At 62.2% G+C, this 14,037-nt stretch overlaps 1 protein-coding gene across 1 annotated transcript; it reads right to left on the reverse strand.

Annotated features, from left to right (window-relative positions):
• Positions 1-315: 315 nt before the first annotated feature.
• NEU4 (neuraminidase 4) lies at positions 316-11,091 on the reverse strand. Its single transcript, XM_007943232.1, has 6 exons — positions 10,953-11,091; positions 4,847-5,028; positions 4,422-4,509; positions 2,425-2,621; positions 2,048-2,303; positions 316-1,217 (listed from the first exon to the last, which is right to left on the reverse strand). Exons 1-6 carry the CDS (start codon positions 11,089-11,091, stop codon positions 316-318), a joined length of 1,764 nt encoding a protein of 587 aa, XP_007941423.1.
• Positions 11,092-14,037: the final 2,946 nt, after the last annotated feature.

The raw sequence follows: 14,037 nt of genomic DNA on the forward strand, positions 1-14,037 counted from the left end.
GAGTGGTCAGCCTCAGGCATGTCGCAGAGCCCTAACAGCTCAGAGCCTACCTCTGCCTCCACGCGGCACCTTCCTGGAGACCCCCAAGCTAGTCTCAGGGTGAGGACGCTCCCCCTTTCTCTGTCCCCAGCAGAACCCTTCATGAGGGCTCCCAGTGTAGGACACTGAGCAGCGAGGGGCAGAGACACCAGCCAGCCATGCCCAGGCCCGGTTCCCACTGACCATCAGGAGAGCAGGCAGCTGAGCAGCAAGGGGCAGAGACACGGCAGGCACCCTGAGCAGCCGGCCATGCCCAGCCCCCTTCACTGCTGACCGTCAGGAGGGCAGGCAGCCAGCATGTTCCTTCTCTGGGGGGACATTGTTCAGCACATCACGCAGGGAGAACAGGCTGAAGGCTATCTCCTCGTAGGAGACCCGTGTCCCACTCTCGTACAGGCAGGCGAAGGCCTGGCCACCCCGGTGCACCCCTGGGAGAGCTGCCAGGTCAGAGTAGCCGCTGGGCCCCTCGTAGATCACCCAGGGCTCTGTCCAACTGTGTGGGTCCAATGGGGCCATGCTCAGGCACACACCCATGTGGAGCCGAGCCCGGCGCCCAGTCGGGTGGGAATAGAGCAGCCACGTGGGGCTGGGAGCCTGGACCACAGAGGCCCAGCTCTCCCCTTGGAGGCAAGGACCGCAGCCAGGCTCCCCCAGGACATTCCCACCACCCCCAGCCACCCCACAGGTGTCTTGAGCACCCTCTTCTAGGGACTCCTGGACTACGGGACCAGAGTGTGAGGTGTGGGAGTGGCTCCTGGCCAGAGGCCTGTGGGCGGACGGGGCTGGGAAGCCCACCACACTGCCCTGGCAGCCACGGGCCGTCTCTGCCAGCGAGGGCACCAGCTGCCCAGGCAGGAAGGAAGCACCCTCGTCGTCACTGAGCGCCTGCACGCGGCTGCCCAGCGGACTCCGGGCATTGCAGTAAAGCACAGGGCCGCCAGGGCTGCCCTCCACAGCCGCCAGCTGGCACTCGCCCGAGCGCAGGTTGGGCACCAGCCCCCCGTGGCGCCAGCTCCCGCCAAGGTCATCGCTGTAGAAGACGAAGGCGTGGGGGGAGGTCCGGCAGATGCGGCCGAAGCACTCGCGCCGGTCCACGCGGTAGGTGTAGGCCGGCACCAGCAGGCGGCCAGAAGGCAGCTGCACACCATGGCCAGGGCCCACTGCGAAAGTGGCCCATTCTAGGGGGGGCAGGGAGCATCAGCTGAAGCCCCCTCCCAGCACAAGCCCCGGCAGCCCCCTTAGCCCGAGTCTGGACAGTCCAGCAGCCCCCAGCGCCAGTGGACAGACGACCGGGGGAGGCGGGCACAGGCCAGCTGCTGCACAGTTAGGTCAGATTGGGACCGTGGGGGGATGAGGGGGCCTGTAGCCGGATCTGGGGACAGCCCTCTGGTCAGCCTCAGGGACAGAGTCCCAACACAGCCAGCCCCGGCTGAGTCCGCGGGGCTGGGGGCGCACACGAGAGGGTAGTCACTCCTTGGGTTGGCTTTGGAGTCATGTCAGTGCCCCCGGTGTAGCGTCCCTGTGCTGGGGCTGGGCATGCCGGGTGCTCAGGCTGTGGGGCAGCGGGAGTGGCGGGAACATGCCGGCTTTAGGGTCAGCCCTGCCCTGTGATTGTGGAGGGGCCCTCACGGCAGGGCTGAGGTGGGGGAGGAGGAAGGGGCCATGCCGAGGGGCACGCGAGAAGCCATAATTAGGGACCAAGAGAGACCGCCGTGTCCATCCTCTGCTGGCACAGGGATGAGCCAAGAGGGAGCGAGGGGCAGGGGCTGTTGCCAGGCAGCGGTGACCTCAGGGAGGGGAGGACCAGGTCTTTCCAAAGGGAGCCTCCCTGATCGCTGGGTGCCAGCCCCCCCCCCCCGCCGCCCCCGTCCTGGCCGGTGTGCACCAATGAGAGGGCAGGACCGGAATTCTGGGCCCGCAGTCCTAGCCCCCACCCCACCCCATCAGGCCCCCTGCCTTGGCCCCGCCCATCCAGCCCCGCCCACCGCCCTCGCCCCGCCCAGCCTACCTTGTTCCGAGCGGCCCACTGCCTCCACAGTGAGATCCCGGGCTGGGCCCCAGGTGAGGCCCGCGTCGCGGCTGGTCACACAGCAGAGGCGGGCAGCGTTGCGGCCGGTGGCGATCTGCACGGCCTCAGGGGTGTGGCCAAGCACCGCGATGAAGAACAGGAAGACGGTTCCTGTGCGCGCCTCATGCACCGGGCAGGGGTTCATGGAGCGATGCCCCTCCAGGGCCGCCGTCTCCAGCACACGCAGGCCGCCCCACTGCAGAGGGAGCCGGTCACACTGGGACCTGGGCCTGCCCGGGGCGCACCACCCGGCCTCACACCCGGCGAGCCCTTCTGCAAGCAGGGCCCACCGTGCACAGAGCCCCCAGCTGCCTCACCTGCGGAGCGCCCCTGGCCAGCGTCCCGCGCCGAAGCACCAGGCGGTGCGCGTGGGAGTCATCGGGACTGAGGCGCTGCTCGGCAAAGGCCAGCAGGGTGGGCCCGGGGGGCACCGGGAGCAGGGCTGGCACGCGATAGGTCAGGCCGGTCCTCTCCCGCTCAAAGAGCACAGTGCGCGGGGGCACCTTCCGCATCTCTGTAGGATGCGTGCAGTCAGTGCGGCGACCCAACCCTCCCTCAGCCCAGGGAGGCCCCCTGGCCCACAGCCACCAAGCCTCCAGGTGTCTGTGGGGTCTGCTCACGCCTGTCAACCCAGACCACCAGGTGCTCTCTGGTTAATCTGGGAGGGCAGGATCAGGGACTGGGGTCAGGGGTCAGGGGATGGGCCCGGAAGCCAGGGGCATCACAGAACCTGCCCAGAAGGAGGACACCCCAGTGGCCCTCAGAGCCTAGGTCACCCCACAAGGCAGGCTGTGCCCCCATGGGGACACCACCACCACCACAGGGGCCACCACAGACAGACAAGTTCCAAACATGCACACAAAGACACTGGAAACACAGAAAGACAAGACACAGGCACACATGCACAGACACATGTGAAATACACAGATACACACCAGTGTGCAGACCTCCACAGAAATGAGCACACGAACACCTGTGCACACGTACATACGGACACATGCATACTCACACACACAGACACATGTGCACACATACATAGGAAGGTGCACAGACACATGCACACATGCACACAAAGACGTGCATACACAGACACACACGCACATGCACACAAATGTGCTAGTTAAAGTTGTGTGTCAACTTGGCGGAGCGTGGTCCTGACTGGCTGGGCAGCTGGGTGTAGTTCTTCCCTGTGGTGAGGTTGTAATCACCGTCATGGTGGAATCTGCGTGAGCAGCTAGGGAGTTGCCTTTGAGAAGTGGCCTGCTTCCAGGAGATAAGGAGAAGCTTCGGGAAAGGTCTCTAGCTTTTTGGCACAGCTGGATCCCGCATGTGGCTGAGTCTTCATCTCCAGCCCCTGGACTTGACCAGGAGCCTGCGTGTTGCCTGATCTCAGGACTGTGCCATTTTACCTGTCAGTCTTGGCTTCAGCAGCCTCGGCAGCCAACAGCTGCATGATTCAGAAGCCTCCAGCTCCAGTGGGCCTGGAACAGGAGGCAGAGCTGAAGCCCAAGGTCAAGGGCCCTTCACCCAGCCTCTAGAGCCAGCACTTTGAACTCAGACTTCTAGCCTCCTAAACTGTAAGATAATAAATCCCTGTTTGTTAAAGCCATCCCCTTATGGTATGTCTGTTAGAGCAGACATATGGGAACACACGCATAGACACGCACAAACAGCGCACTAGAAGGCAGCACACAGGCTACATGGATGATCTGGGGGGCCATCGGGGTCTGGGGGCTCTGGGGAGTGGCCTAGGAGAGGTTAGGCCTGTCCTCTACTGAAAACAAGAGGTGGGAGCCCCAGACAGTGCCCCCCCAGAGATGGAAACTGCCTTCCTTGGTGGGTGTCTGAGTGGGGGAGGGGAATGGTGGCCACAGAGAGGGGACTGAGTGCAGTGGCACCCTCCAGGCCAGGGACCCCAAGGTCAGACCTAGTCTCTGGAGCAAGTCCAAGTGTGATGGCCCAGGTGGGTCCAACAGGGAGTAAGCAGGCAACCACATCCACCCCACAAGGTGCCCTGGGTAGCTCCCACAAGTGCCAGAGTGAGCAGGGGCAGAGCAGGGCCCAGTCAGTAGTGAGGACAGCTGCCACAGGAGAGGCCCATGGGTGCAGGAGATGGCCCCACAGAGGCGAGCAATGGCGAGTGGGAAGAACCTTGTGCCTACACCCTGCCCCGCCTGATGTCCACGCTGATCGTTGATTGCTGATCGCACACAAGCTGTCCTCACTGGAGGAGAGAAACGGGCTGCCTGCAAGGGTCTGACGGCATTCCATATCCTGCATCCCCAATTCCACATCCCAGGCCTCACACCCATACCTGCATCCCGCACTCTGTAGGCTGCAGCAGGACCAAGGTGAGAGCTGAAGGAAGGGGGCAGGCCTGTGCGCACCTCAGGGCCTGGCCCCTGGGGAATGGGAGGGGCAAGGCAGGATTGAACAAAGATGAGAGAGGGTCCTCTCCCTCACTGTCCTCCTTGCCCCCCCCCCATTGCCCATAGTCTATCCACCCCACCCCAGCCCCTGACAGCCTGGTGCCCTACAGTACAACAGGCCACCTCATAACACCGGTTACCCTGTGGTGGCCTCCCTTCACCCACAGGCCAGTGCTCCCGGGGCATGGGGTACTTCATGATCAGAATACCCCCACATCAGAGCCTGGCCTGAGTCAGGAATTCTGGGAGTGGAGACCTGTTCCTGAGTGACACTCGCCGGCTGGGGAGTCTAGCTGAACTGCAAACTCACCAGCAGCAGGCCCCCTGCCCCACAGAGGGATGTGCGTGCATGGCTACTGGAAGAAGGGGCAGAGGTGAGGGCGGGGGCAGCAATGTGGAGGACGGGGCAGGAAGCAGAAGCCGCGGGGGATGCAGGCCGATCTGGAGGGCCATCGGGGTCTGGGGGCTCTGGGGATGTGTGAGGACAGAGCCCTAAGGGAGCATGAGGAGAGACTGAGTGGGAAGGGAGCAAAGGGGAGGATGGGAGGGAGGGAGTGAGCAAGCACGTAAAACAGGGGCAGCCTCGCAATGACTGGGGGGTGGAGGTGCTGTGCCCAGAGGGAGCCCACACCAGGCACGACCTCCACCTCATTCTGCACTCAGTCCAGGACCACCTGCCCATGGAGGGCCACTCACAGGCCCCGCCCTGCTGCCCCACCGAGCGCCAGCACACCCCTGGGCTCACTCAGCTCTCCCCTGCCTGGGGCTCCTGCCCACCACCACCACCACTTCCTGTCTCCTGGAAGTCCTGGGCTCTGCAGTCAAAGGACAATTGTGCCCTAGCTGGACGCAGGTGCGGGCGCCACATGTCCCCTGAAGCTGGATGGGCACAGCAGGGCCTTCTGTGCCCACTTGGCTCCCTCCCCAGAACGGGGCCACCTGTCTTGCCTGGAGCCATGTGTCGGTGCAGCCGCAGAAGCAGAAAGGGCAAGCCGCCCCAGGCTCGGAGACGGAGCAGCGGGTCAGTCCCCACCACACAGGAGGGAAACTGAGGCCCACCAGGGGGATAAGCTTTCCTGGAACCCTAGGGGCCCGGGGCCCCCCAGCCCAGCGTCCTTTAAAGCACGGGCCTTCCCCAGCGGTCAGTGCTGCCCAGTGTCCAGTCCAGCAGATGATGAGCTTTGCTGGGCCAGAACTCGGCCTCATTGCAAAAAAAATTCGGTTGGGTGGGGGCAGCTTTCCTGGGTGTGGATGTTCTTGGAGAAAGGACTCAGAAGGATGGTGTCACAGAGGGGAAACTGAGGCCCAGGGAGCAGACGGGACCTCCCTCCAAGATCCATGGTCTCCTGGCCCCTTGGCCGTAGCTCCTGCCTGTCCCTGCCTGTCCTGCCTGGGCTCCGAACACTCAGCCCCGGCCACCCCGGTCACCCCGGCCACCCCGGTCACCCCAGCCACCCCGGTCAGCCCAGTCACCCGACTCACCCCACTCACCCCTGTCACCTCAGCCACCCCGGCCATCCCAGTCATTCCAGTCACCCCACTCACCCCACTCACCCCACTCACCCCAGCCACCCCAGCCACCCCGGTCACCCCGGCCACCCCAGCCACCCCGGTCATTCCAGTCACCCGACTCACCCCAATCACCCCAGTCACCCCAGCCACCCCGGTCACCCCAATAAGCATCACCCCAGTCACCCCAGCCACCCCGGTCATTCCAGTCACCCGACTCACCCCAATCACCCCAGTCACCCCAGCCACCCCGGTCAGCCCACTCACGCTGGTCATCTGTCAGCAGCATATCTTTGCCGTTTGGATCTGCCAGGGCTTAGCCAGCTTGGTTCACTGCAGGGCCCTGGCACAGGGGGAAAGGGGTGGGGCTCAGCTCTCCTGGTCCAGGTGCAGGGGGCGCAGGGAAGGGGCTTACCAGCTGTGTGAGGTAAGGGGGGGCTCTCCGGCTGTGCCCAACCCCCAGGCTGGGTGCAGGGCTGAGGTGTGGGCTCAGTGCCTGTGTGTCCCGGCCCCCAGGCTGGGTGCAGGGCTGAGGTGTGGGCTCAGTGCCTGTGTGTCCCGGCCCCCAGGCTGGGTGCAGGGCTGAGGTGTGGGCTCAGTGCCTGTGTGTCCCGGCCCCCAGGCTGGGTGCAGGGCTGAGGTGTGGGCTCTCCGGCTGCACTGCTGCTCACGGCTCATCCCCAGAAGCTGTTTGCCTGGCCTGACACCCCCCGCCCCCAAGGCAGAGAAGAGACAAGACCCGCTGTCTGGGTGCAGAGCCGGCAGCTGGCCACATCCTGGGCTGCGTCAGGACCCCCCTCGCTGGTCTGTGGCTGTGGCATTGTGGCGGGGGCTGGACAGGGTAGAGAAGGGCCGGGGAAAAGCATCTGGACAAGGTGGCCCCTTGCCAGCACAAGGAAGTGGGGGGCACTCCTCAGTGAGCGCTGGGGGCACCTTGTCAGCTGCCCTGATTCCCCGCCTAGATCCCCTTGCATGACAGCTGAGTGGAGCACGCAGACCCCCCGGCCTGCTTCACAGACACCCCCCTTGCCCATCAGCCATGACGCCAGCCTGGGGGCTCATGACCCCACAGCCTGCCCATCTGTGCTCTGCCAGCCCCAGCAGCCCCGAATGGGGTCCTTCAAAGTCCACTGATGGAGCACAGGGGTTTCTGTGAGGAGGAAAGGGGTCTAGGTGGTCATTTGGGGACAGAGCCTCGATCTCAAGGCACCTCCCCCACCAGGCAGGTGACAGGTTAGACAACTTCACCAGCGAGGAGCTCACATGGAATGGGCATGCAAGTGCAGCCCTCTAACAGGCCAGGACGGGCGGCCCCCTGACAGGCCAGATGGGCAGCCTTGGGCCTCCAGGAAGGTGCTCAGGGACTCAGGACACTGCTCCTAGGATGTGTCGAAAGCAAGCAGCCGCTGGTCTCAACCAGCTGAAAGGATGGTCTGTGAGTGATGGAGTAATTGACCACTCACACCACCCTCAACTGGGGACACCAGAGAGAGGTTAGCAGCCGAAAGAAAGTTCATGCTGCCTGGGGAGGTCCTGCGGATGGGCAGAGCGTCCATTTGGGATGACGCTGTACAACATGGACAATGTAACCAGCGCCACTGAATGAATGTTTCAACTTTTACATAAAACCTCAAGTTCACACAGAAACAAGAGCAACGTGCGAGGACTCAGCCTGCTGGAGTGGGTCCTGAGATACGCAATTGCTGTCTGTGGGACAGAAATGCAGTCAGCAGCCCACTCCAAGTAGGAAGGGGAAGCCGCAGGGCTGGATGCGACCGCTCTAGGTGGCCCTGCCTGCACCCATGGATGCAGCAGATGCCCGCTGTGCCCCCAGCATGTGATGAAGTGGGAAGGTCCCTCCACCGAAGCTCAGGGCTGCCCCAGTGAAGCAGCACACACTAGGGCTGCCGACAACAGCACCCACAAGAGGCCAGAGGCCAGTGCGGGGCTCGGAAGGTCCTGCCTGGCCCCCTCCAGCTCTGGTGGCTCCTGACAATCTCACCAGCCTCCGTCCCCCTCTCAGAGCCACCAGGAAGCATGCTGCTTTAATGCTTCCCCACCCTCGAGGCCCCGGACCCACGCTCCCACAGGCTTCTGTCTCCCTGCCCCTGGGGGTGTCCATCACAGACACGCAGCTCCAAGCCTCTGACACCACACCCCAGCATCACAACTCAGGCTGGGAAATGCCCCTTTCTGTCAGATAGTCCCAAGGCTGCCAACAGCATAGCATCTTGGCATCATAAGTGTCCCTTTTGGATGGACCACCTAGACAGGGTGTTCCCAGAATTCCATACCACAAACACCAATACGTGATTCCACATTTTAACAAAAATCCCCAAACTTCCCTCTGGAAAAGCAGTGCCGGTCCACATCCCCACAACGTCAACTGCAAAACCAAAATCGGTTCTGAGCTCACGCTCTGCTTCCTTCCCAGTTCCTGTGCAGCCAGGGATATTAGCCACACCTGCATTTCTGGGCCAGCCGAGGTCTGGCTTGTGCTCCCACGACAACGTCTCTGTGTGGAGGAGCATCAGGGATCCCTCGCCCTAGACTGGCATGGGTCCCACTGGTTCCCTGTGGCTGCTATTACAAAGGACCACTGTGGGTGGCTCTTGAGGACAGAAACGTACTGTCTCCCAGTTCTGGAGGCAGGAAGTCCAAAGCTGGGGTGTTGGCAAGGCCATGCTCGCTCCCTGTTGTCTCCACCAGCTTCCGGTGGCACCAGGCATTCCTCTGTCCTCACGTGGCCGTCTCTCCTGGCTCCCTGTCTCTTCTCTTCTTTTATATGGAAACCACCCAGATGGGATTAGTATCCACCCTACTCTGAATTGACCTCATACACCAAACCAAACCAAACCCATGCCCATCAAGTCAGTTCCCACTCATAGCCATCCCCCAGGGGTTCCCAAGGCTGTCAGTCTCTACTGAAGTAGAGATCTCTACTGAAGACTACCTCCTCTTCCTCCCAAGGAGCAGCTGGTGGGTTTGAACCACTAACCTTCTGGTCAGCAGCCAAATGCCTCATCCACCACACCCCACAGCACCTTATGGCCTCATATTAACTCATAATATAGTCAAAGGCCCTATGTCCGAACAAGACCACATGTGTGGGTTCCAGAGATTAAGACTTCAATGTGAAGTCTGGGGAGGACCCAATTCCATCTCCAACCCCATGGTAGCTAAGGATGGCTCCAGTTTTGGGAGTTGGATGATCCTGTCTGACACCCAGGGAGCTCATGGGGGCTAAACGTCCCAAATCTTTCTTCACTCGAGACAACTGTCTCGTCTTTGTTAGACTGGGTTTATCCATCACCCTTTCTGAGCTTCTGGGGCTCCTGTTTATACAGATGTTGGCTCACCCTGAATCTACTGCCTTCCCCACTTCCTCTCATGGTCACTGCTGTGTGTTGTCCCCGGGCTGGTCCTCAGGCTGGCTCCTGAGCTGATCTCAGCTACAAGCACTGAGTGCCCATCTCCTCCTCGCTGCCTCTATTCAGTCTTTGGAAGCCATTTCTTCAGTCTCCAAATACTCTCTTATTCTGAAATTGATTTCCTATCTCCGCTAACCTCATGAACAGTCACTCTTCAAGTCTCTCCATTAAACCAGTGTCCCAGGGACCACGTGTGGGGATTATCTGAGGTGTGCCCTCTTTTCCTCCTGCCACCCTCTTGTGCAGACATTCCCTCACACACAAGCACCCTCAGCAGGTCACGGGCCCTGTGTCTCAGGGCTGGGGGCCCACATGGTAAGATGGAAGAGGGGGCTCCCCCCAAGGCTGAGCCTCCAGAAGAGCATGTGGAAGCAGCTCTATCCCTCAGTTGCTCCGGGTCCCCTGCTTTTTCTAGGACACAGTGCTGGGCGTGAGCCCCCGCTTCACCAGCGGGGCCCCAGTGGCTAGGGGTCAAGTGCTCCCGGGACCCAAGCCCCAGACACCCACGCCTGCCCAGATTTCCTGGTGTGCTGCAGTGTTACTCGGCCTGGCTCTTCGAGTCTTTGTGACTATGGGTGAAACTTTGCAAATGTGAGGTGCTTGTGGCCCACCAAGGGGACTGGATAGTGTGCTGGTAATGTCAGTAAGGTGTGTGACCCCCTTTTGGGGGTGGGACTGTGCGATAAGGCACATGGAATCCTAATGTGGGGACTAATCAGTTTTGCCATTTCACTCGGCTTAAAATGAGCCCTCCCAGAGGCAAAAGGGGAGAATCTCACTATTGAGACAGGGCAGCCAGCAGTGAAGCGTGACCTTGGACCCCAGAGCCCTGCGCTGGACCTTGTTGGCAGAGAGACCGTGGCAGCAGAAGCAGTAGAGCCGAGAGACTGACACGACACCCAGTGGTGGGCTCACCGGCCACAGAGCGGGAAAGCTGAGTGCCTTTGGGCAGGAGGTTTGCTGTCAGAGCGGGGGTCACCTATCAGCAGAGCTGGAAGACCTTTGTACCACTGGCCCAAGCAGGGCAGAGGCCAGACTGAGGGGCCAAGGGCCAAAGAGAGGCATGACTGTCCTGATCGAAGAACGGTATCCTGAGCATTCCTGACCCTGAGTTGTAGCCTGTTCCTTCCCTTAAAAAATCCATAATCATGAGTACTGTCTGTGAGTTCCATGTGGCCACTGCAATCAATTACCAAATGCTGCAGAGAAGTAGAGCGTACATTGGGAGGGATAGCTGGTGTGAGAATGGCTGAAAAGGTCCTAGGAACCAGCCTGGGGCTGTCGCTGATGGTGACTCTCTTGCCCCCTGGTGAAGTGACACCAGAGGATGTGGCCCTGCGCCCTTTGCCCCTGGGGCAAGTTCTGGTGAATAGTAGTAGTGTGTGAAGCTCTAAGTAGTGAAGCCTTGTCAGGTGGATGCTACCTGAGGCAGCACATCCCAGACCAGCACGTGCAGCACTGAGGGTCTTCACCCACGAGGCTGCTGGGGGGTGGGAGGCGAGACCCCGTGTAGAGTGTGCCTTGGCCCCAAGGGCAGCCGTCTGGCCAGGCCTAGGTCTCCCAGCTGTCCGGAGCCCGGCACGGAGCACCAGGCGTGCTCCGCCGCCGCAGGCATGGAGACGGGAGCACGGTCCTGAGCCCGCCCTACTCGTTCAGGAACTGGATGTTCTTGGGGGGCTTCTCCGGGAACTGCAGGGCATACAGGTGAGCCATGTACTGGAGCTCGGGCATCGCCATCCTCCGGCAAAGCTCCAGCGTCTCGTTGACCAGGCCCGGCCGCAGGTTGTAGCCTAGGATGTCAGCCTTCCCTGGCTGGTAGGGCTTCAGCTGCACATCCGTGATCTGCGACTTGTTCTTGGGCGCCCCGTCCTGCACGCACAGGCGGGTGAGCTCCTGTCGCCGCGCGCGCAGCAGCCCCACCTCTCTGCGCAGCCGCCGGGGGCCCAGCTCGGCGCGCACGCGGGCCCAGAAGGTGCGGTTGAAGTGCTGGTACAGGCTCCAGTCGAGCGCGCACCAGCGCTTGGCGCGCTCCCGGTCCTCGGGCGTCAGGCTGGTGATGCTGCGCTGGCTGCGGGAGTTGAGCTTGAAGTAGGCCACGTCGTCCAGCGTCCAGCCCAGGGCGCGGCGCAGCAGCACCATGGACTCGTCGAAGTAGTCGGCGATGAGGACCACCTGGAAGCGGCGCTGCACCTCGGCGATGCGCGCGCGCACGTAGCCCTCCTCGGGCCAGGCGTCGTTGTCGAAGCCCAAGTCGAACCACATGCTGTTCCTGGCGTGGGCGTTCTTCAGGCCTACGCTGTCGTTGTAGTAGGTCCACGGCGAGGCCAGGAAGGCGCTCAGACTGCTCACGGCCTGGAAGGCGGGCACGTAGTTCTTGTAGTAGACGAAGGAGGACTCCAGCTGCGAGACTGGGTTCCGGAGGATGGAGAAGTAGAAGGTGTCCTCAGGCATGACTTTCTGCACCTGTTTGGGGACACAGGGGGAGGCGCGTGGTTCTCCTGGCGGGTGCCCCCGGCCCGCACACCAGAAGGGCCCGCCTCGTCCCACCCCGCAGCCGCCGAGCGGCCCGCCCTGCAGCCGCACCTCAGCCGGGTTGAACCTCAGGTGGTTGCACATGAGGTTGAAGCGCCGCCGCGGGCCGGGGCCCTTCTGCTCACTGCCCTCCACGTAGCGCGCCAGGAAGAGCCAGGGGTAGCCGAGGTGGAAGCGCTGGCCTTCCGGCAGCGCCACGGACAGGTTGTGCGTCTCAGCGAAGCGGAACAGCACGTTCAACACGGTGCTGCTGGCCGTCTTGTGCGTCTTGAGGAACATGATGTTGGTGACAGGTGGCTTTGCAGCCCTCTGGAACAGGCTGGGGGGGGGGTGGCAAGGAGGGCTGTGAGTGAGATAGCACCCCCCCACCCAAGACCCCAGCCCTGTGTCCCCAACCCAGCAACACTCCAGCCCAGCCATCCCCAATTCTGCACACCCGATCCGTATACCCCCACCCTATGTGCCCGATGCAGCAGCCCCTCAGCCCAAGACCTCCAGCTATGTGTCCCCAACCCTGTGCCCCAGCAACTCTCAGACATGCAACTCCCAATTCTGCACCCCTAATCCTGTGCCCTAACCCAAGACCCCGAACCCAGCAGCACTCCAAGCCAGCAATCCCCAACTCCCATGCTCCCAGCCCTGTGACCTAACCCAGCAACCCTCACCTAAGACCCCCCAAGCCTGTGCCCCCAACCCAGCAGCACTCCAAGCCAGCAATCCTCACCTGCACCCCCAAGCCCTCTGACTGTCCTTCAGGCCAGCCCCCTGCCTTCTAGCACCCAGCACCCTCTGACCATCCAGCAGGCCAGCCCCCCGCCTCCCAGAGGAGCCCACAGGATGGCAGCACCAGCTCCCAGTAGGCCACTTCCTCTACAATCCCAGTGGCCTCAGAACCCTGCTGGGCAGCCTCTGGCACCCTACAATGAGGAAAGGGGGGTGGGAGGGCAGGCAAGAGGGCAGCGTCCCAGGAGGGTAATGGGTCCCAGGAGGGAAGGTCTCGTGTCTCCTGATAGAGGGGAAACTGAGGCCCAGGGTCACTTCACCAGTGCAGGTAGGGGCCTCTGAGGTAGGCAGGCTGGGGGTCCTGGACCCCAGAGCTGTCAGGGACAGCGGACGCCAGGGGGTGGCCTCCCAGAGCTTCAGCTGATGCAGCACTTACGGCGTGAGCAGCCCCAAGTCCAGCTGCAGAAAGCCAGCCAGCAGGAGCAGCGTCACGGCCAGGAGGATGAGGATGGCCTGGAAGTACCTGTGGGTGAGGAGCGTCCCAAGTCGGGACACAGGAGGGTCATCTCCACGCCAGCCCACCACCCCTGTCTTGCAATCACACCCTGGGTCCACAGGCCACATGCCCCAGCACAGGTCTGGCCTCCCACCACCACGAGACACTGGGTGCCAATGTGTGCCCGAGTGGGAGTCAGATCTGCCCCCACCCACTTGGCCCCACATGCTGCCCACAGCCCAGAGCCAGGAGAAGCCGCAGAGCTAGCCCAGGCCAGGGCCGGGAGCTGGGCAGGCAGATGGGGTGGGGGAGAAACCAGATCAGAGGCAGATCGCTCCACACAGGACCCCCAGGAGACTGAGGACCAAGTGAGATCCCACAGACACAGAGGGCTGCAGAAGAGAGGCCGGAGCTGGCAGTCAGGGACAGAGGAGACCCTCGAGGGCCTGGACTAGACACCTAGGGAGACTCACAGTAGCTCCCTGCCTCAGCTCTCTCCCCCTCCCTTGGTTCCAGACTCTTCCTTCACGTTCCTCAGACAGCAGCCTCATGGCCTTTGCACGTGCTGAAGCCCCAGTTCACAAGGCTTGCCCATGCTTGGCCTGACCTCTGCTCGGCTCTCACCTTTCCAGGGGTCTCCCCGACCTCCCAGACACGCAGTGCAAACCCCCTCCTTGGGTTTCCCTCAGCCTTGCCCACCCCCCTCCAGCTCTGCCCACCAGCAGTAAGCTGACCTCCCCTCACTGTATGCAAAATACTTGATTCATAGTTGCCGAATGGATGAAGGGGAGCACACATGTCCCCGCCAGG

This window comes from Orycteropus afer, unplaced genomic scaffold (assembly GCF_000298275.1).
Source record: "Orycteropus afer afer isolate SDZICR_OR568_19922 unplaced genomic scaffold, OryAfe1.0 scaffold00006, whole genome shotgun sequence".
Lineage (NCBI taxonomy): Eukaryota > Metazoa > Chordata > Mammalia > Tubulidentata > Orycteropodidae > Orycteropus > Orycteropus afer.

Coding starts and splice junctions, on each gene's coding strand:
- NEU4 (XM_007943232.1), bottom strand. CDS start 11,091: ATGCCTGCGGCGGCGGAGCACGCCTGGTGCTCCGTGCCGGGCTCCGGA. Junction 2,622..4,421: donor CTACAGAGTGCGGGATGCAG/GTATGGGTGTGA, acceptor CGCATCCTACAG/AGATGCGGAAGGTGCCCCCG. Junction 2,304..2,424: donor TGGCCAGGGGCGCTCCGCAG/GTGAGGCAGCTG, acceptor CTCCCTCTGCAG/TGGGGCGGCCTGCGTGTGCT.